A 20925-nucleotide genomic window follows, 5' to 3' on the forward strand; every position below is an offset into this window, starting at 1 on the left:
TAGCTGAATTTCATCTTATATTAATGTACCTTCACACCATCTTGCATCACTGTACTTCATAATGGCTGAAATTCATCTTGCACTGCTGTATTTTCACATCATTACAGCTGAAGTCCATCTTGTATTGCTGTATTTTCAAACTATCATTTATAAAAGTCACAGGGAAACATTTTTGTGCTTGTTACCTCTTCTGCTCTCATTCGTGATAAAATTCGACTAACCATCAAGCCTCGTTCGCTCGTACATACTAACTTTATCTTTGCTAAGTCCTCTTCCTTTGTACCTCCAAACATTCCCATTTTTTCAAACAAACACAAATACTTTCAATCTGTTTCATTCTATTCTCTTTTTAAAATAAAGTTTCATGTCTTACTTGCAGTTTTTTCTTCATTTATATAATCAATCAATCAATCAATCATGTTTTATATTCTGTTTTTTTAATATTCATGGACAATTTCACACTTGGTTTCATTCTGCTTCCTTTTTTACAGTTTCATCATACAGTATATTCTTATTTTTTCTCACTTAGTTTCACACCTTGTTTCAATTTCTTCTTTCTTTCCTATCTGGCATTTTCACACTCATGGCATCTCAATGAAACTCAGAGCTTTTCACACAGTGTTTCATTTTCTCCTCTCCTTACAATACAGTTTACACTCCAAGAAACTCATACATTTCCTCATCTTCAGTTTCAATTGCTTATATTCTAGCACTTCTTGTTTCTCATTCTTGCAATAAGGTATTTTCACACCAGGTTTCACAAATAGATTCATGCCTATGTTTCAATTAGTTCATGCAATGCTGTGCTTCATATCTGGTATTCTGTAATTTTCCCGTTTCATTTTCTTCTCTTTTTATAATACAGAGTTTCATGTCTGCTGGTCGTGTATTTACAGTATATTACGTGCAAACTACTTCTGTACACCATCATAAAATAAGCCTCTGAAAAAAAAAAAAAAATAATCAGACCCCCACTCCATTATTACTATTGAGAAAATTATATAGAAAGAGTTATTTAAAAAAAAGTGTGGGAGTGGTCCAGTTCCAACAAGTGAAAATAAACTCATTAGTCTGTCCATGGTCATTGGGTTAATTTGACTAATAACCAAGGAGACTCATTTCCTACCTCATACTTACCGCTCATTATTCATACAGCCACAACTTATTACACTATTCAAGTTGTGAGATTGGCCCAGTTCCCTCAGATAAAGGCTACGGTAACCTACTAGCCTACCGTATCATACAAACCATCACAGGGTTGATTTGACTAGTTACAAAGGAGACTCATTCCCATGCTCACCACTACAGCTCACTGAATTTCACGCCACCAAGCCATAGCATTCAAGTGGTGGGAGTGGCCCAGTTCCCTCAGGTGAAGACAAACCTCACTACACTTCGTCCACGGTCATAAATGTCAGACACAACTCATCACCACACATCCTTATTGCACTTATTTTCACATCCCGAGGTAAAATGGCGTATAAAACATCACGGGCACACTATTTATTTATTTCTGGAGTATATCACTTCATCACAGTTTTTAAAATCACGTATAATTTCCAACAGCAGCTTTTTCACTTGTTGCTTCTTCCAAGGATCAAGCGAAGTCGAGCCAAGAACAGGCGTCTTTTCCAGTTGTCAGCCGTACTGTGCACTTATTTATATATTCCATGGATCCAATATTATCTCAATGTCCTTACAAAACTCTACCTCACTCTCCCAAGGCGGTATTTAATTCAGGAAGACTTAAATTATGGAGGAGTGAGGGTGTTTTAGGAGCGTGTGTGGGTCTTTACGACTGGCCTGCCCTCTACTGGCCAAGTCGCACACTCGTCTTAATCACTCATAAACATCAACATCATATCATTTTCCATTTTACTTCGTTCTCCTTGTTCTTAATTTCGCTTAAACATCATCTTTAGCACTCACTTTCATCAGCCTGACCTAATTTCCTATATTAAACTGTTTACTTTTACTTATAATCGCATACAGACTCTATTTATCAATGATCAGCATCATCACTCATTTCCATTTCCCACTTTACTCCGTTCTCATCACAAATTTCACTTATACATCATCTTCAGCATCTATCATCATTGGCCAATGTCATTTCTAACAGTAATTTATATATTATTTTGCTATTAATCACTCACAAACCTTCATTATCACTCGTCAACATCATCATTTCGTCAATTTTTCACTCTATTTCGTTCTTATCATCGCAAATTTCACCTATACATCATCTTCAGCATCCATTATCATCAGCCAAACTCAGTTATCGGCTAATATCACTCAATTATCAATATTATTATTAACATCAATCAATTTCCAACTTTATTTCGTTCTCATCCCAGCTAATCTCGCTTACGCAGCATCTCCAGCATCCAGCATCACCATCCCAACCTCTTTTTTCCCAAGTAAGTGATTTTTTCTTAGTATTAATTCACTATTAAGCGCCATTATCACTCATCTTCATCATCAAACTCACTTCCTGTATCACTTCGCTCTCATCTCACCCATACATCATCTTCAGCATCTTTTTTTTTTTTCATAATCAGAACTGCTTTCTCCTAAGTAATTCATTTTTATCTCAGTTAAGCTCACTTACAACCGTTTGAATCACCCGTCATCATCATCATCATCATCATCATCACCAAACTCATTTCTAATCTCTCTCATATCCTCTTCATCAATCATTGTCATCAGCCAAACCCAATTTTTAACTTCAGTTGAGTTACTAATGCAAAGTATCACCCACAAGTTTTCTTAATTCATCATCATCATCCCTTCTAAGTTTCAACATTTAAATACTATAGTTCTTTCACCTTAACCTGGCCCAGATTTTCGTCCTTTTGAAGCACTTCACGTACCTCAGTGGCAGGGAAAGGCAATGCTACAGCTCTACATCCTTTCCATAGCACTTCTTCGTGACTAGCTTCATATTTTACTGTTGAGCTCTTCTTTACAACTCAGCATTCAAGATGGAAAGATGGCAAATTTTGGCCAAGTTAAAGAGAGTATATATACCGATGACATTATCACACACACACACACACACACACACACACACACACACACACACACACACACACACACACACACACACACACACACACACACACACACACACACACACATTACAACACTTTCACACACGTGCACATCACATTTCTTACAGCTGCCCCTTGCTCATTCGAACGTCGCCAGCATGGAAGAGGCATAATTCTGATTATCATTTTCCCCCCTAGGTGCTGACGAGAAGCCTACACATGTGGAGTCCACCCAGGACCAATCCTCCTCAAATTTCCTTGCACCTCGCCATGGGAAGGACCCTGGTGGGGCACAAGGGGGCACTGGATCCCTACACGGTATATGTACTGTACTGCACCTGTCAATATATATATATATATATATATATATATATATATATATATATATATATATATATATATATATATATATTGCCTTAATGACCAGAGGCTCCGGCCTCAATGGTCGACAGGCAAAAAAAAAAAAAAAAAAAAAAAGTAAGACGGCCCAACAGAACCAGGTGCATACCTGTGGTTGACGGGTCTGCTTAGCCAAACAGACCAGGGCTAAGCAAAGCAATGATATTAACAAGAACTCTCCCTGCGTTGAAAAGGTTCACATCTGCAATACACCTAATATGGATCAACAGACAAGCTTCAGGAAGCCATTTACTTCCCTGGGTGGTAACCATATAACCAAATGGACGCCTGGTGGTCTGATGGGCTGAGTCGGTCCAGTCAGATGTGGTGGATGGGGTTTACTACTCACATAATGCCACTCAGGGACAAGACACTGATCTAAAATCTTTAGAGTGAGTAGCCTAGCCCCGGACCGCTACGCTACTGACGTGAAAAATAATAAATATGAAGGGGGAAGAGTAGACCGAAGATGAGATGGAGGGATGGGGAGAAGAGAAAGAGGGGGTGTGAGTTGCAGGGAGGGCAGTCAAATGGTAGAGGCCAGGGCGACTTAGAGGCGATTTGTTTGTGGCCACCCCTTATGGTATTAAGGCGTCTGGGTATATACAGATAGACTGAAAGATACCGTAGACAGATAGACAGATAGATAGATAGACGATGACAAAATTTCACATATGAAGTGCATTCAAGTACATTATTTTTATAAACAAACTCAAGCTTCAGGACTCTCTCTCTCTCTCTCTCTCTCTATTAGGCAGGGCGTGGCAGTAGACTCCGACAAGTATTAGACATGATATTTATAAAGAGTCCCAACGATTATACCTATGTTGAAGATTTCCATACGTTATAGTTCTTTCACTTAAACTTAGCCCAGAGTTCTTCCCTTCTTCCGCAGCACTTCTTCGTGACTACAGCCTGATTTTCACCTCAACTTGGCCCAGATTTTCATCCTTTTGCTGCCTGTTTCACGTAGCTCAGTGGCAGACAATGCTACGGCTCTACATCCTCTCCTTAGCACTTCTTCGTGACTACCATCATATTCTAGTGTTAATCTACTGTCATAAGTCAATATTCAGGAAGGAGATGGCAATATTAGGCCAAGTTAGAGTGAAAAGAGTATAGTGAGATGGCAAACGAATATACAAGCTATGTTTTGAGATGGTCTTCCGTAACAAATCCTCCTAAGCGACTTATTCTATACATTACACCTCCGTATCCTCTTCTAGGTTACTGATACAAGCTTTAGGTGCAAGATACAAGCTAAATCGCTTCGGGAGAAGCGTTACGTAGACCCCTATGGCACCAAGTACAAGAGCGTTTTTAAATATGAATATCTGAGTAACATGGCTTCCTGTTTACACATCTCACTACGTTGCGTTTCGTTTCAAAATGTCTCGATCGTCGCCAAGTGTTTTATTTTCTGACACATTCAATCTCTTCGTCTCGTTTCAAAATGTTTCGGTCGTCCCCTGTATTTTTCCTGCCTGCCTACTGTACTTTTTTCGTCTTAACTTGGCCTAGATGTTCGTCCTTTTGTGTCTCGTTCCAAAATACTTCGTTACTTATTATTATTATTATTATTATTTTGCCTGCCTGTCTGCCTACAATACTCCTTTCATCTTAACTTGGTCTTGATTTTCGTCCCTTTGCATCTTATTCCCTGTAGCTCATAGGCAGGAAGACAGTGCTACGGCTCTACATCTACTCCACAGCACTTCTTCGTGACTAGCATCGTATTCTTGTGTTAACCTATGTTTATACTCAGCACTCAAAATGCAATTTTAGGCCTGACATACACCCGTCCATACACTTGACATACACCTATCCATACACCTGTCCACACACCTGGCCATACACCTGAGATATACCCGTCCCTACATGTGAGACACATACACCTCTCCATACACCTGACAAACACCCGTCCACACACCTGAGACATACACCTGTCCATAAACCTGACATACATCTATCCATACAACTGACATACACCTCTCCATACTCCTGACACATAGACCCTTCCATAACCCTGACAAAAATCTATCCATACACCTGACATACACTTGACACATACATCTATCCATACACCTGACACATACACCTGTCCATACACCCGTCCATACACCTGACACACCTGTTCATACACCTGACACATACATCTATCCTTACACCTGGCACATACACCTGTCCACACATAGCCTCATCCTCCCCTCCCGCGACAGTTCATCCCACGAGTGTCATGTAAACAAAAAAATGCCAGAGTCTGTTCTCCTTATACTTCCCGCCTCTTGCATCCAGCTGGTGGCCTAAGGGGTCGACTACCTCTAGGGGGTTCAAAGGGGAAACGTGCATCTCTTTAAAGGGTTAGATCCCCCTTATGTGCAGCTAAAAGGACCTACTTTACGTGTATTACAAGAGAAGTCTGTTACGGAGGGGTGACTGCCTCTCATGTAAATATAATGGTTTGATATTTGGTGGAATTAAATAAACACTCAATCATGATGGGGATAAGGTGCGGTAAGGCATTATAAACACAACCATGATAGGATTAATATGCGGTCTATCTATCTATGTCTATCTATCTATATCCAGACGCCTTAATCACGTAAGAGGTGACCACAGACAAATCACCTCCATGTCGCAATGTCCCCTTTCATTTCACTGCATGCCCCTCAACTCACACACCCCTCTCTCACATACTGGTACCTCTCCACTCCATCCCATCTCATCCTCAGTCTTCCCTTCCCTCTCCCCTCCTCCACCTCAATCACATATACTCCTAGTTAGTCTCTCACTCTCCATTCCCCCAACTCACACACCCCTCTCTCACATACCTCTCCACTCCATACCATCTCATCCGCAGTCTCCCCTTCCCTCTCCCCCTACACCTCACTCACATAAAAGACAAGAAACGACTGAAAAAAAAAGAAGAAGAACTGCTAAACCATAATGAGGGCAAAGGCAAATTAGAGAGATAATATTCAACTAAAACTAACTCTAAACAGATTAAATAAGAGGTGCGAGGCGAGGCAGTTGGTGTGTATATAGAGGCTTATGTTGACTGCGTAAGTCCCGTAAGCTGGATAATATATGCGAGGACAGTGCCGTAGCCGAGTTTGTATTTACTGATGTTCTTAGCACCTTTTTACATTGACGACTTATTATTATTATTATTATTATCATTATTACTACTACTACTACTACTACTACTACTGCTGCTGCTGCTGCTACTACTACTGGGACTACTGCTACTACTGCTATATTACAGGCGCCTTAACCCACTAGGTCATTTGGCTTGTCCCTCAGTGCAGAGTTACCTGAGGGCAGCACTACATCGAATGAGTGGATGATGGGCGCCCACACCTACTACACGACTAAATGAAAAGGAAGGGATAAACGACCTTTGTCCAACGCTCTGACCGGTGACAGCATCCAATATGGCTTCATCAAGGCAAATATTTTTAAACCTTTGGCTCCAGGTGGTAACGCACTCCTTACCCCGCCAAGGCCAGCACCGCCATATTTACTAACACTCTCACGGTAGGCATAACTCTAGTACTCTCTCTCTCTCTCTCTCTCCAGCTATACACCATATTTCTGTAAGGGGTGGTCACAAACAAACCACCTCCATGTCGCCCTGTCCCCTGCCATTTCGCTGCCATCCCCTCAACTTACACCCTCCTCTCTCATATACCCCTCCACTTCAACCCTCCATCTCGTCCTCGGTCTTCCCCTCCCTTTACTCACATACACCCTCCTCGTTAGTCTCTCACTCTCCATCCCTCCAACTTACACCCCCCTCTCTCACATACCTCTCTACTCCATCCCTCCACCTCGTCCTCGGTCACCCCCTCCCTCTCCCCCTCTCCACCTTACTCACATACACTCTCCTAGTTATTCTCTCACTATATTTACAAACATTCACGATCGGCATAGCTCTACTACTACTACTACTACTACTACTCTCTCTCTCTCTCTCTCTCTCTCTCTCACATTCACTCTTCTAGTTAGTCTTTCACTATCTCATACTATGTTTACAAACACTTTCCCGGTCGACATTACTACTACTAATGCTCTCTCTCTCTCTCTCTCTCTCTCTCTCTCTCTCTCTCTCTCTCTCTCTCTCTCTCCATTTACAGACATGATAACTCTCTAAGCTACTCCGCCTCACTCCATATTTACCAAAAAATAGGTGACAGGAGGTTCCGTGATGCCTCCCCTCTAGCGATTTATTTTTCGTATGATTCTGACTATTTGAAGTGTGTGTGTGTGTGTGTGTGTGTGTGTGTGTGTGTGTGTGTGTGTGTGTGTGTGTGTGTGTGTGAAGGTGTGGGTGTGGGACAGGGTTAAGAATGTGTGTGTGGGGGGGGTTTGGGTGAGTGTGTGGGTGTGCGTGAGGGTCTGGCTGTGTGTGTGTGTGTGTGTGTGTGTGTGTGTGTGTGTGAGGCAGTGACGCTTATAGATAGTCATTTGCTTTTCCTGAGAAGTGGAGGGGAGGGTGCTGGTGAGTTCTAGTGGCCAGCATCCACACACATTCTGTAAATAATTATACTACACGACATTTATTTTAACTTGGCCTAAAACTACCCCTCTCCATCTTCAGTGCTAAGTTTTAACAGTAAATTAACACTAGAATATGCTGCTAGTCACGAAGAAGTGCTATGGAAGGCATGTAGAAATCACCTCTGTCTTTTTCTGCCACTGAGCTACGTAAAATGAGGTACAAATGAATGAATTTATAGATCATGTTAAGGTGAAAGGAGTATATATCTGTGGTAGGTGCTGGCGCCCACCATCCACTCACTCGATGTAGTGCTGCCTTCATGTGATTATTGAGACAAGCAAAACAGAGAGAGAGAGAGAGAGAGAGAGAGAGAGAGAGGTGGGTGACTGCAGGTGTGACTATGGAGTTGCCAAAATCATTTCTAAAGTTGGTGTACCCAGTTTGTTTTCACCCGATGGAACTGGTCTACTTACACGCCTTGAATATTGTGTGGTGGAGTCTCCTTGGTTACTATTCTCTCTATAACGCCGTCAGGATATATACATGGATGGATAGATTGAGATACTTTACACACACACACACACACACACACACACACACACACACACACAGATAGACAGACAGATAGACAGATAGCTAGAGAGAGAGAGAAAAAAAAAAATAGATATGATAGTGACAAAAGGCATGCGTGAAGAAAATATACAGAGAAGATATACATACATACATACATACATACACACACATACATATTGCCCACATACATACATACATACATACGTACATACATACATACACACATACATACATAAGAACATACATACACACGTACATACATATACATACACACATACGTACATAAAGACAGACAGACCTTGTTTTTTGGTAAGTTGAACACAGCAACTTCGTCATAGTCACTCACCGTACTTCCTGACGAGAGAGAGAGAGAGAGAGAGAGAGAGAGAGAGAGATGTGTATGAACGCACGCGTCTGTATGTTTGTGCAAGAAAATGTGTGTGTGTGTGTGTGTGTGTGTGTGTGTGTGTGTGTGTGTGTGTGTGTGTGTGTGTGTGTGTGTGTGTGTGTGTGTGTCACTACCGCAAATAGCCTCCAATACGATGATTCACAAACCAAGAATCAGTTTCACTCGTAACTACAGTGCGTTTGTAATCATTTGTCACGGAACCATAACCACTGCCAGCTAAGATGATGGTGAAGTTATATTAGAAAGATGATTTGACTAGTAACCAAGGAGACTCATTCTATCAAAACTAAAGCCGTTCCAGCTCAGATGATGACCTAGTGTAATCATATAAGAAAGCTGATTGGACTAGTAACCAAGGAGATTCATTCTACCTCAAAACCAAACCCCTTCTAGCTCAGATGATGACGAAGTGTAGTGATATTTGCAAGCTGATTTGACTAGTAACCAAGGAGACTCTACCTCAGATACAAACCAGCTATACAGGACGATTTGATATAGCTTCAAAAAGACCTCTCGCAGTGAAGGGGTTAATGAAGGCTAGTCACGAAGAAGTGCTCTGGAAGAAATACAGAGCCAGAATATTATCTTTTTCTGCCACTAAGATACGTGAAATAAGCTGCAAAAAAATGAAGAAAATCTGAATGTGTGTGTGTGTGTGTGTGTGTGTGTGTGTGTGTGTGTGTGTGAGAGAGAGAGAGAGAGAGAGAGAGAGAGAGAGAGAGAGAGAGAGAGAGAGAGAAGCAACAATAAAAACGAAAAAATCTGAATGAAGTTAATGACAGAAATGTTGTTGTTGTAGTGTGTGTGTGTGTGTGTGTGTGTGTGTGTGTGTGTGTGTGTGTGTGTCAGCTGGGTACAGAGGCACGTAGGAACCAGATAGCAAAGTGGGCTCCTATGACTCACTCAGCTGCAGGAAGACGCAAAGTAAAAACATTATATTTAGTGAAACATTTAAAGGAGAGGTAAAATAAAAAACATTATAAAGGAGAGTCTGAAAATATCCTAAGTTAATCCTACGCTAAATCCTAATCCTACAAGATTATCCTATGCTGAATAACACCAATACCCTTTTCATTTTAACCTGGTTCAGAGTTCCATCCATTTGCAACTTCTTTCGCAATGCTCAGAAAAAAAAAAAAATGAAGATCTACACATAGCACTTCTTCGTGACTAGCTACAGTTCATATTTTCAGGATAGTCATGATTAATTTAGGCCAAGTTAGAATAAAAGGAGTATAGCTCTGATCCAGTGTTTTTAATGTATACAGCAAGGCAGCTATGTGAGAATATAAGTCAGAATTTATATTATGTAAAAGCCATCTAGACAAACCATCTCAAAACAGAGAGAGAGAGAGAGAGAGAGAGAGAGAGAGAGAGAATGTAAGATGGTTTGGCCTTGTGGAGAGTGAAGGCAATGAGAGACTGACTAGGAGAGTAAATGTGTATGTATATAGGTGTAGATTTTCATGTGGAGTTATGTGGAGAGACAGACTGATGAGGAAGTGAAAGAGCGTTGCGGTGTTAATGTGAATATATCACAATGCATTAGTGCTCTGAGATGGTTTGGGTATGTGGAGAGAATGGAGAATGAGAGACTGACTAGGAGAGTGTATGAGTGAGATGGAGGGGGGAGAAGATGAAGGAAGATAATCAACGATGAGATGGACTGACGGGCTGGAGAGGTATATGAATGAGAGGAGTGAGTTGGAGGGGGGATAGGGGAAGAAGACTGAGGATGAGATGGAGTGATGGGATGGAGGTTTATGAGTGGTGTGAGTTGAAGAAGAGGCAGCTTGATGGCGGACAGGATGGTGTGGAGGCAATTTGTTCACTGCCAAGCCCTCCTGGATATTCACTACAGTTCATTTTGGTCATCCCTTAAATCACTGAAATCTTATCATTTTCTTTTACAGTGTGTACAGTAGAGAACGTGAGAATTTATGGTAAGAAAATTGGTATCAGTTATATTGTCTATCTATCTATGTATTGTCAGACACCTTAATCCCCCAAGAGGTGGCCACAAACAAATCTCCTCTGTCGCCCTGTCCCCCACCATTTCGATGCCCTCCCCACAGTTCGCACACACCCTCCCTATGTGCCGATTTTTTCCCCCCATACAGTATGCGCCAATGTGTCTTTTTCTTTATACTCCTGTCTATTTAGCTTTCAGTGACAGCATTCCCTAGAGTTTGGGTTTGAAATGGTAAATAAATTGTATGTGTGTAAAAATGCTAAGTATTGTAAGAAGTAAATGCCAGGGAAAGTCTTCTCATAAAACACCAAGAAATGAAAAGAACTTGAATTTGTCTGTTATCTTGTTTTTATTTTTTCTTGGAGGGAACAATCTTACGGACTTCTGGCCTTTGGTTCCTTCTTCCTTGCATATAAAAACAATACGGTCAGTGTCAAAACACCCCCAAATCTTACCTGATCATAGGCTGAATTTGAACATTTACTTTACCATACTGTACAGAAATGGAAATACGTGTGTTGTTATAAGGAATCACATTAGCCGTAATTTTACTTACCTTTACTAGCGACACCACAGACGTCGAACTTTTGCATGGGTTACTCTGATCCCCATATATGGCTGAAGGTCCACTTTTGAGCCAGTTCTTGAGTCTCTTGAAGTAAACTGCATCCCTCTCTCAGAAACCAACACTTCTGGAATGCCGATTTCTTCCACAGTGATCTCTGAATATCTTAATGAAGGTGTTTGACTGCCTGCTAGAGACTATTTCAATAAATGTTGAGTTGTAATCCACTGCAAACACATTTTTCCTTCGTTAAATAAGTCCAATACAATCTTCTGCGACGTTTCCTTACGTGTTGGGGTTTGTATTGACTGGTAAAGGATCTAAATCAATAAAGTGGTTTCTATAGTCTATACCCAAAGAACTCCACAGTCCCTACAGTGGTCAATGGTCCTCTTCCCCTTGGCTCATTATCAGGACCCATTTGGTCATGGTTCGTGGTCTTTATGGTTCACTTCCCCCATTGCCTTTGTTCCCCATGGTCAGTTTGTACCTTCACATACTTCATCCACCTCACATCCTGATCGCCTGCAAGCCGTGATATTTTTGGCTTCTTTCTACGACTCACCATGACTCACCATCGAAGGGTTATACAGCACTAGGGCTGGTGTCTCTCTCTCTCAAATGCTGTGGAAAGCCGAGGCTTCCCGAATGGGGGGGGGGGGGACGGGTTACCCCAGAATCCAAATACAGTAGTGGGTGTTTCTTCATCCATTTTTCCAGCTGGTTCTTGAACTGATTGACCGACTCACTGGCTACCACAGATTCTGGTAGTCTATTACACTCTTCAACAACCCTCTGGCTAAAAGCTCTTTTCCTCACAAAGCTCCTGCAGAGTTTCTTCTGGAACTTATAGGAATGTCCTCTCGTCCTTTTCTCGCTGTTCCGTTCAAAGAAGTGTTCCTCTTCCAGTTTATCCACCTTCTTCACTATCCTGAATGTCTGCAGCAAACTAGCCCTTTTCCTCCCAAATTCCAGTGATGGAAGCCTGAGTTCCTTCAGTCTATCAGAGTATTACTTTCCTTTCATCCCTTTCATCATCCTTGTTGCCCTCCGCTGAACCTTCTCAATCTTCTGCATTCCATTCTTGTATATCGGTTGGGCTACCGGTATAAAATATTCCAACTTGGGCCTTACAATGGTCTTGTGCAACAATAAGAATGTCTTCGGTTCAAGGTGTCAAAAGTGCCTACTTATCATCCCCAATCTTGCATTTGCTCCCGCAGCAGCTTTATTAGCACTGACACTAAATGTCAACATCTGACCAAAGGTCACACCTAGATCCTTTTCTTCTACCACCGGTGTAATCAAAGCATTCCCAATCCTGTATTCATAGCCTGGGTTCGTTCTTCCGAAGAGCATGACCTTGCATTTACTCTCATTGAACGGCAACTGCCATGTCTTTGCCCACTTATCCAACCTATCAGTATCATCCTGGAGCTTTTTGCGATCTGCCTCATTCTGCACCACTCTATATACCTTGGTGTCATCCGCAAAAAGAGCAACGGAAGACTCCACAGTCTGGGGCAGGTCACTGATGACGATTATGAACAAGGTTGGCCCCAATACTGATCCTTGTGGGATTCCCGATGTTACATTTCTCCATCCTGACACTGCCTCGCCGACTCTTACTCGCTGTCTTCTTCCCCAAAGAAAGTTCTTCACCCATGCATGCACCTGACCAGATATACCATAATTTTCTAATTTCTTCAACAGCAGCAGGTGTCGAACAGAGTCAAAGGCCTTACGATAATCCATATATATACAGTCAAATGCTCTCTTCTCCTCCATCCACTGAGTCCATTCTTCCACCACCGACAGGAGTTGCGCTTGACATAATCTGCCTCGGTTGATTTTGACATCCCCATGACTTGCATAATTCATTTCTTTAAGAAAAATTCCATCATAAATTTCACATTGACTTGCTTGCTATGAATAAAAATATCCTTGACGCCATATACCACAAAACTACTATACTAGGTTCACCTTAACTTGGTCCAGATTTCCGTTTTTCTGCAGTTATTTCACGTCACTGACTTGGCAGACATGCTTTCCACAGTACTTCTTCATGATTACCACCATATTCTAAGGTTAACATGTTACAACACAACATTCACGATGAATAATGACAATTTTAAGCCAAGTCAAAGTGAAAGGAACATAATTCCTCGTATTTACGCAAAAATCGTAACAACACACCCGACTGTCACCTTTCGCTTGGGCAATTTGCCGCATCAGTACCAATAAACAACTGAAAGCCCAATATTTTAAAGAAAATAAATTTTTGCTTTATAAACCATAATATCTTTTAAAGAATATTTGATATAATTCTTTGTAAGTAAGAAAATTGTCTGAAATTTATATTGTAAGCAAAGTTTAATTACCTTTGGTATCCTCGCTTGACTCCTATAAAAAAGGTAAACAAACAGTTTAACAGTGAAATGAAAAACTGAAAACAAATGTTTTATGAAAAATAAATTCAAGCTTTACGTTCTATATTTATTTCTTTATCAAATTCGGTATTTATCTTTTTAGTAAATATAGATTTTATTGCAATAAATTTAATAACCAAGACTTGACCACCTTTTGTATCCTCATATGACTCCGCAAAGATATGTAAACAAACACCCGTCAATGTCTTGAAAGTTGCTCCCCTTGCAAGTCTTACTAAGGCAGTGTGTGACTACTGTTTTAAGCCTCTGAGTCCGGTGATATGCTTGTGACTTTACTTTTCCTGTCTCCAGAAGATCTTTATCAGCTCAGGGAAAGACGTGGTTGTGAAGGGGTTAATGGAGACAGCGAGATGTGCGATTGTGAAGATGCGGTTTACAAGTTGCCAGGAAAAAGACAACACAGTGGAGCCTGAAAAATCGTCTCATAAGTTCCAGTTTTTGATGACAGGTAAGAATGTATTTTGTGTTATGTGTGTCTTGGGAATATAAGATTGAAGGTGCAGGAGAGGGACGCCTGCATGGGGTGGCACTGATGTAACTAGCACCAGGCGGCTCCACTACCCGGTTAGACAAACTTCCCACAGCTCTCTCGCTCTCTCCAGAAAGGAGGATGGTGGCCTGCACGAAGCCAGTCATTTAAAGTTTTTTTTAGTAGTTTTATTATCAACACATTGAAAAATACAAGAGGATTTTGAGATGTGAGGTGCAGGATAAATCTCTGAAAATTAGGCATCTCGACCCTCAATTCAGCGGACGTCGTATGCATGTCTCGTCCTGGTTTGTGGGGTTGTATCGAGAGGAGTCAATATTTACCATCTCAAGCCAGTTTTTAAGATCTCTCAGGAAGCTCTCAGGAATTTTGGGTTGACGGGCCAGGATCCAAGAAAATTCTGTGGATGAAAGAAAAAATATATATAAACTCGAAAAAATATTGTAACTGGATGAAAAAAAAAATATAAAATGAAAAAAAAAAAATGGTAATGTTGCCGTAAACCATTAATTTTGTGGGTTTGTGAAATGAATAGGGTATCCGTGCAGAGTGGCAAGGGAAGTGGGTTAGTTTGGAAGATGTATCAGATGAGTGGATGGAAAGTGGATCAGTCTTGAAGGTTTATCTGATCAGTGGATGGCAATTGGATCTGTTTTGAAGGTTCATGTGATGAGTGGATGGAAAGTAGATGTTTGGAAGGTTTATCTGGTGAGTGGATGGAAAGTACATCAGTTTTGAAGGTTGAAGGTTTATCTGATGAGTGGATGGCAATTGGATCAGTTTAGAAGGTTTATCTGATGAGTGGATGAAAAGTGGTTTTGTTTTGAAGGTGTATCTGATGAGTGGATGGAAAGTGGATAGACAGATAGATTGATTGATAGATAGAGACAGGTACGTAGATCGGCTGGTTGGTAGGTAGGTAGGTATAGAGAGAGAGATAGACAGAGACAGACAGACAAAATGATCCAAGCAAACACTTACCAATTTTAAACTGAGAGAGAGAGAGAGAGAGAGAGAGAGAGAGAGAGAGAGAGAGAGAGAGAGAGAGAGAGACTGACAGACAGACAGAGACAGAGAGACACAGACAGAGTGATCCAAGCATACACTTACCAATTTTAAACTGTGGACCAAAGTAGGAACATGAGTAGACAACAGCATAGTTATCATAATCCGTCGCTACCACGGTGTAATTGGGCTCGTTGGGGTCATTAGGGCTTCCTTGACCTGTTATGGGATAGTTTATAGTGAGTTATGATAGAATGTTTATCTGTCTATCTATCCATCTATCTATCTATCTGCCTCTTTATCTGTCTATATGTTTCTCTCTCCCTCTCTCTCTCTCTCTCAACATCCATCCAGTCATCCATCCATCCAGTCATCCATCCATCCATCCATCTTCCTTCCTTCCTTCCTTCTCTCCTTCCTTCCTTCCTTCCTTCCTTCCTTCCATCCATCCATCCACCCATCCATCCAACCCTCTGTCTATCTGTCTGTTTATCTGTCTATCTGTCTGTCTATCTACTCACCAGAACTGAAGGGAAATTGAACAATCAATTTGCCTTCGCCTGTATCTGATCCCAGGGTAGCTACACCAAATGCTGAGTCCAGTTCACCGCTGCGTAAGGAAGAAGAAGAAGGTGTTAAGGGTGCTAGTCACGAAGAAGTGCTGTGGAAAGGATGGGGAGATGGGAAGAGGGCTTTGATCATCAGTAATATAAGTTTTATCGTTATTCTCTCTCTCTCTCTCACACACACACACACACACACACACACACACACACACACACTCGTAAACCTACAGAGAGAAAAATGAAGCGAAATTAGAGCTAGTTTATGTTAATACTCACTCTAAAACTTGTGAATTGATGACTGAGACGGAGCCATTGTTGAAGAGAGAGTAGTCAGCAGTAACGCAGTCCCCGCCTTGGAAGGGTGCGAAGAACCGCTCGATCTCGTACCACCGACCTAGGTACTGATGAGTGAGAGAGATGAGTACGTGTTATATTGCTTTTACTCTAACTTGGCCTAAAATTGCCATCTCTCCATCTTGAAAGCAGAATTGTAAGAATAGAATAACAGTGGAAAATAATGCTAGTCACAAAGAAGTGCTGTGGAAAGGGTGTACAGCCACAGGGCCCATAGTTTTTATATTTCACACCACACTTTGTATACTTGGCTGGTGAAAGCTGGAAGGAAAAAAATTTGGGATGTGTGTGTATTTTTGAGTGGGGCGGCTGCGTCTATGAGCATTCAAAATTTCAAATCAGCTCTCAAATTTGACTCTCCCGCGATCTATGAAGCTGAGGGACGTTAGGAATCTTTGTCAGGTTAAATTTGACTACACTTTGGCCCTTAATGAACTTCAAAGACATTCAAAATATCAGATCAGCTCAAAATTTAAACTATCCTGCGATCTATGAAGCTGATGAAGTTAGGGATCTTTGTGAGGCTAAATTTGACTCAACTTGGCTATCAGCGAATCTCAAAGGCATTCAGAATATCAAATCAGCTCTCAATTTTGACATCTATGAAGCTGATGAAGGTAGGGATCTTTGTCAGGTTAAATTTGACTACACTTGGCCATCAACGAATCTCAAAAGGCATTCAGAATTTCAACTCAGCTCTCAAATTTGACTACAGCTGAAAATCTATGAAGCTTATGGAGTTAGGGATCTTGGTCAGGCTAAATTTGACTTCACTTGGCCATTAGCGAATCTCAAAAGGCATTCAGAATTCCAAATCATCTCTCAAATTTGCCTACACTCGAAGATCTGTGAAGCTGATGAAGCTAGGGATCTGTGTCAGGCTAAATTTGACTTCACTTGGCCATCAACGAATCTCAAAGGCATTCAGAATCTCAAATCATCTCTCAAATTTGACTACACTCGAAGAACTGTGAAGCTGATGGAAGTTAGGGATCTTTGTCAGGCTAAATTTGAATTCACTTGGCCAGAAACGAAGCTTAAAGGAGTTAGGGATCTTTGTCTTGTTAGTCTAATCGCGGTGCAACACTCACCCTGTGCAGATTAAAATTTTTGACCACCGGTACTGTAGGGCATGGACCGGGGGCGGGAGGCTGAGGGAAAAACGGTAGATCATTCCGTTGGTCCTGTGCCTGAGATGGTCCACCCGCCATTATCAACAACAACAACACGGCAGCCATCTTGGAAAATGACGTGTTTATCCTTCCTCCTTCCATTGCCAGAGGGTTTAAAGTGCTCAGACCTGAAAAAGAAACCGTGCATTTTTTTTTATGTGTGCGACTCTGGCCATAGATTTCACAGCCCGTTCCCAAAGCCCAGTAGTTCTCTTGCTACCATGCACCTCCACATGTCACCACTTTAGCACTATACCCTTTCTCAGGAAACATGAAGGAGAGAATTTTACAAAGCCTTTGCCAAAATCGGAACACGAGTGACCGTGTGAAGGATTGAGAGGTCCTCTCGGGATTCTGGACCTTCCTCCTTCCCTCTTCCGTTTTCTTTCCTCTAAACACACACACACACACACACACACACACACACATGGGAACATGGGAAAGAGACGAATATGAGGACCTGGCAGAGAGTACAATTCAGAGTATAAGATCCTTGCTACATAAAATGGAAGAGAAATCGGAAAGAATTATACTAACTGGGGATTTCAATACAAATATAAATTGAAATACTCTAGATATAAATAGCCAAGAAAGCTGTTGGGACCAAAAGCTCCTGGATCTCGTACAAGAGTTTTTCTTAACGCAACATGTGAGGGAAACCACTAGAAAAAGAGGACTTGATGTACCTTCAGTGCTAGATCTAATATTTACAAGGCAAGAAAATGATATTGACAGTTTAATATATCACCCTCCACTGGGCAAAAGCGATCATGCAGTACTAAATTATAACTTCAGGATAGCATATGACATAGTAAACAGCAATGATAGTTACAAAAAGAGCCTAAACTATTAAAAGGGAAATTATCAAGACCTAAAGAAGTATTTCTTAGAAGTTGATTGGGAAAATGAGCTTAGAGGACAAGATTTAAATGCTGTATATAAAAAATTTTGTGAATTTTATGAAATAGGAGTCCAGAAGTACATCCCACAGGACAAAGAAGCAGATAAGAAAATACAGAAATGGTTCAATACAGAATGTAAAAAATCAAAAGAAAGAAGAGATTTGTTGTGGAATAGATACAGAAGACACAATAGTGAAAGGGCGTATAATAATTACAAACAGGCAAGAAACGACTATACAAGAATAAGGAGGGAAGCCCAAAAACAGTTTGAGGAGGATATAATAAATAAAAGTAGTGATCAACCAAAGCTGTTTTACAGCTATATCAAAAGCAAAACCAAAGTAAAAGATATAATACAATCCATCACGGACGAGGGAATCACTTATACACAAGAGAAAGATATTTGTGAAGCACTAAATAAGAATTTCCAATTAGTTTTTACAGAAGAAAAAAATTTTGAGAGGGAATATGTGGAACACGCATGTCCACACATACTACCAGATATACAAATAGCAGAAAAAGTAATACAGGAGGAGTTAAGTAGATTAGACAGAGGAAAAGCAAGTGGTCCTGATGAAATTTCATGGGTGTTACGAGAATGTGCAAAGGAGTTATGTAAACCATTATTTTTAATTTTCAAGAAATCCTTGAGTCAAGGGAAACTACCTGATATTTGGAAAAAAGCAAATATTGTCCCCTTATTCAAGAAAGGAAATAGACAAAATCCACTCAACTACCGACCAGTATCACTGACCAGTGTTGTAAGCAAGGTATTAGAGAAACTAATAAGAAAAGCTTGGGTAAATCATCTAGAAGAACACAGTATGATAACAGAAAGACAGTTTGGTTTCAGAAAAGGAAAATCATGTGTTACTAATCTGTTGAGCTACTATGACAGAGTAACAAACACAATACAGGAAAGGGAAGAATGGGTGGACAGTATCTATTTAGATTTCAAGAAAGCTTTTGACACAGTACCACACCAAAGACTTTTATGGAAGCTGTACCATCAAGGAGGAATTCGAGGCAAACTGTTTTGTTGGATGCAAGACTTTCTCATAAAAAGAGAAATGAGGACAGTACTAAGAGGAAACTACTCATCATGGAAAGAAGTGACTAGTGGAGTACCACAGGGTTCAGTGCTGGCACCAATCATGTTTTTAGTGTATATGAATGATATAAACAGTAACACTGGAAATGAGAGCTATCTGAATATGTTTGCAGATGATGCAAATAATACAAAGGAGAATTACTAGCACAGACTCTTGTAGGGAGCTACAAGAAGAATTAAATAAACTTCATGAATGGAGTAGTACATGGCAAATGGAATTCAATGTGGACAAGTGTCATGTAATCAAGTTTGGTAAAAGTGGAAAAAGACCTGATTGGGATTATAAGTTAGGAAATAAAACCCTATACACATCAGAAAGAGAGAAAGACCTAGGTGTGATTATCAATAACAGACTATCTCCGGCTGACCACATCAGCGAGAAGGTACGGAACATGTATACACTGCTTGCAAATATGAGAATAGCATTCACATACATAAATGAAGACATGCTAAGAAGGATAATAACATCATTCAATAGACCAACCCTGGAATATGCATCAGTAGTCTGGAGTCCTCATCTCAAAAAGCACATAGACAAGATTGAAAAAGTTCAAAGGGCCGCTACAAGATGGATACCAAGCTTAAGGGACCTAAGCTACGAAGAAAGACTAAATAAACTGAATCTACCAACACTACAGGAGAGAAGGAAAAGAGGTGACATGATAATGCTATATAAGTGCATATCAGGAAAGGAGAAAATAGACATAAATGATTACTTAACATATGGAGAAGCATCAGCAAGAGGACACTGCAAAAAATTGCATTAGAGAGGTGATAAAGACGTAAGGAAATTCAGTTTCCCAAACAGAGCAATTGATCAATGGAATGCACTACCGAATGAAATAGTGTGTGCCAAAACAATTCACAAATTTAAGGATATGTACGATAAATATGGTTTAAGACACGGGACAATACGAGCTTGACTCATTCCTGTAAAGATACAATTAGGTAAGAACAATTGGGTAAGAACACACACACACACACACACACACACACACACACACACACACACGACGCTTAAATAATAAAACAATGTGTAGCCTCTATTTATCTGTCAGTGTCCTGATATCGGTCCATATGAGGAGGGATGGAGGATGGGAGTGGCCCGGGTCGGAATGTGGGGAGGGGTTGGGTAAGGAAGCCAATGAAATAGCCATGAAAGATGAAGAAAAATTATTTTATTTTATTTTATTGTTTTATTACTATTCTTTATGAAAAAACATAAACTGATTTACAATAGTATTACTGATCGAAGGATCAACAGTAGCATTTCCTATATAAATATTCATTACACTCTAAAATTTCCCTTGAAATACAATCTCTCTCTCTCTCTCTCTCTCTCTCTCTCTCTCTCTCTCTCTCTCCCTCTCTCTCGATATTCATGTCTCCCTCATCTAAACCTTCTT

General features: G+C 40.6%; 1 protein-coding gene across 1 annotated transcript; it reads right to left on the reverse strand.

The window, feature by feature from the left end:
* Nucleotides 1-14660: 14660 nt before the first annotated feature.
* LOC145399330 (apolipoprotein D-like) lies at nt 14661-17577 on the reverse strand. Its single transcript, XM_080271987.1, has 5 exons — nt 17426-17577; nt 16257-16381; nt 15936-16024; nt 15520-15633; nt 14661-14809 (listed from the first exon to the last, which is right to left on the reverse strand). Exons 1-5 carry the CDS (start codon nt 17570-17572, stop codon nt 14661-14663), a joined length of 624 nt encoding a protein of 207 aa, XP_080128113.1. The 5' UTR covers nt 17573-17577.
* Nucleotides 17578-20925: the final 3348 nt, after the last annotated feature.

The sequence above is a fragment of the Coenobita brevimanus genome, chromosome 48 (assembly GCF_032717465.1).
Source record: "Coenobita brevimanus isolate Jiangsu-jjx chromosome 48, ASM3271746v2, whole genome shotgun sequence".
In the NCBI taxonomy this organism is placed as follows: Eukaryota; Metazoa; Arthropoda; class Malacostraca; order Decapoda; family Coenobitidae; genus Coenobita; species Coenobita brevimanus.

Bases quoted from the DNA above. Each gene is read 5' to 3' on its own strand.
- LOC145399330 (XM_080271987.1), bottom strand. From the start codon at position 17,572: ATGGCTGCCGTGTTGTTGTTGTTGATAATGGCGGGTGGACCATCTCAG. The intron at 16,382-17,425 runs GTGAGTGTTGCA...CTCACTCATCAG, and splicing joins AAAATTTTAATCTGCACAGG to TACCTAGGTCGGTGGTACGA. The intron at 15,634-15,935 runs GTGAGTAGATAG...ATCCCATAACAG, and splicing joins TCAATTTCCCTTCAGTTCTG to GTCAAGGAAGCCCTAATGAC.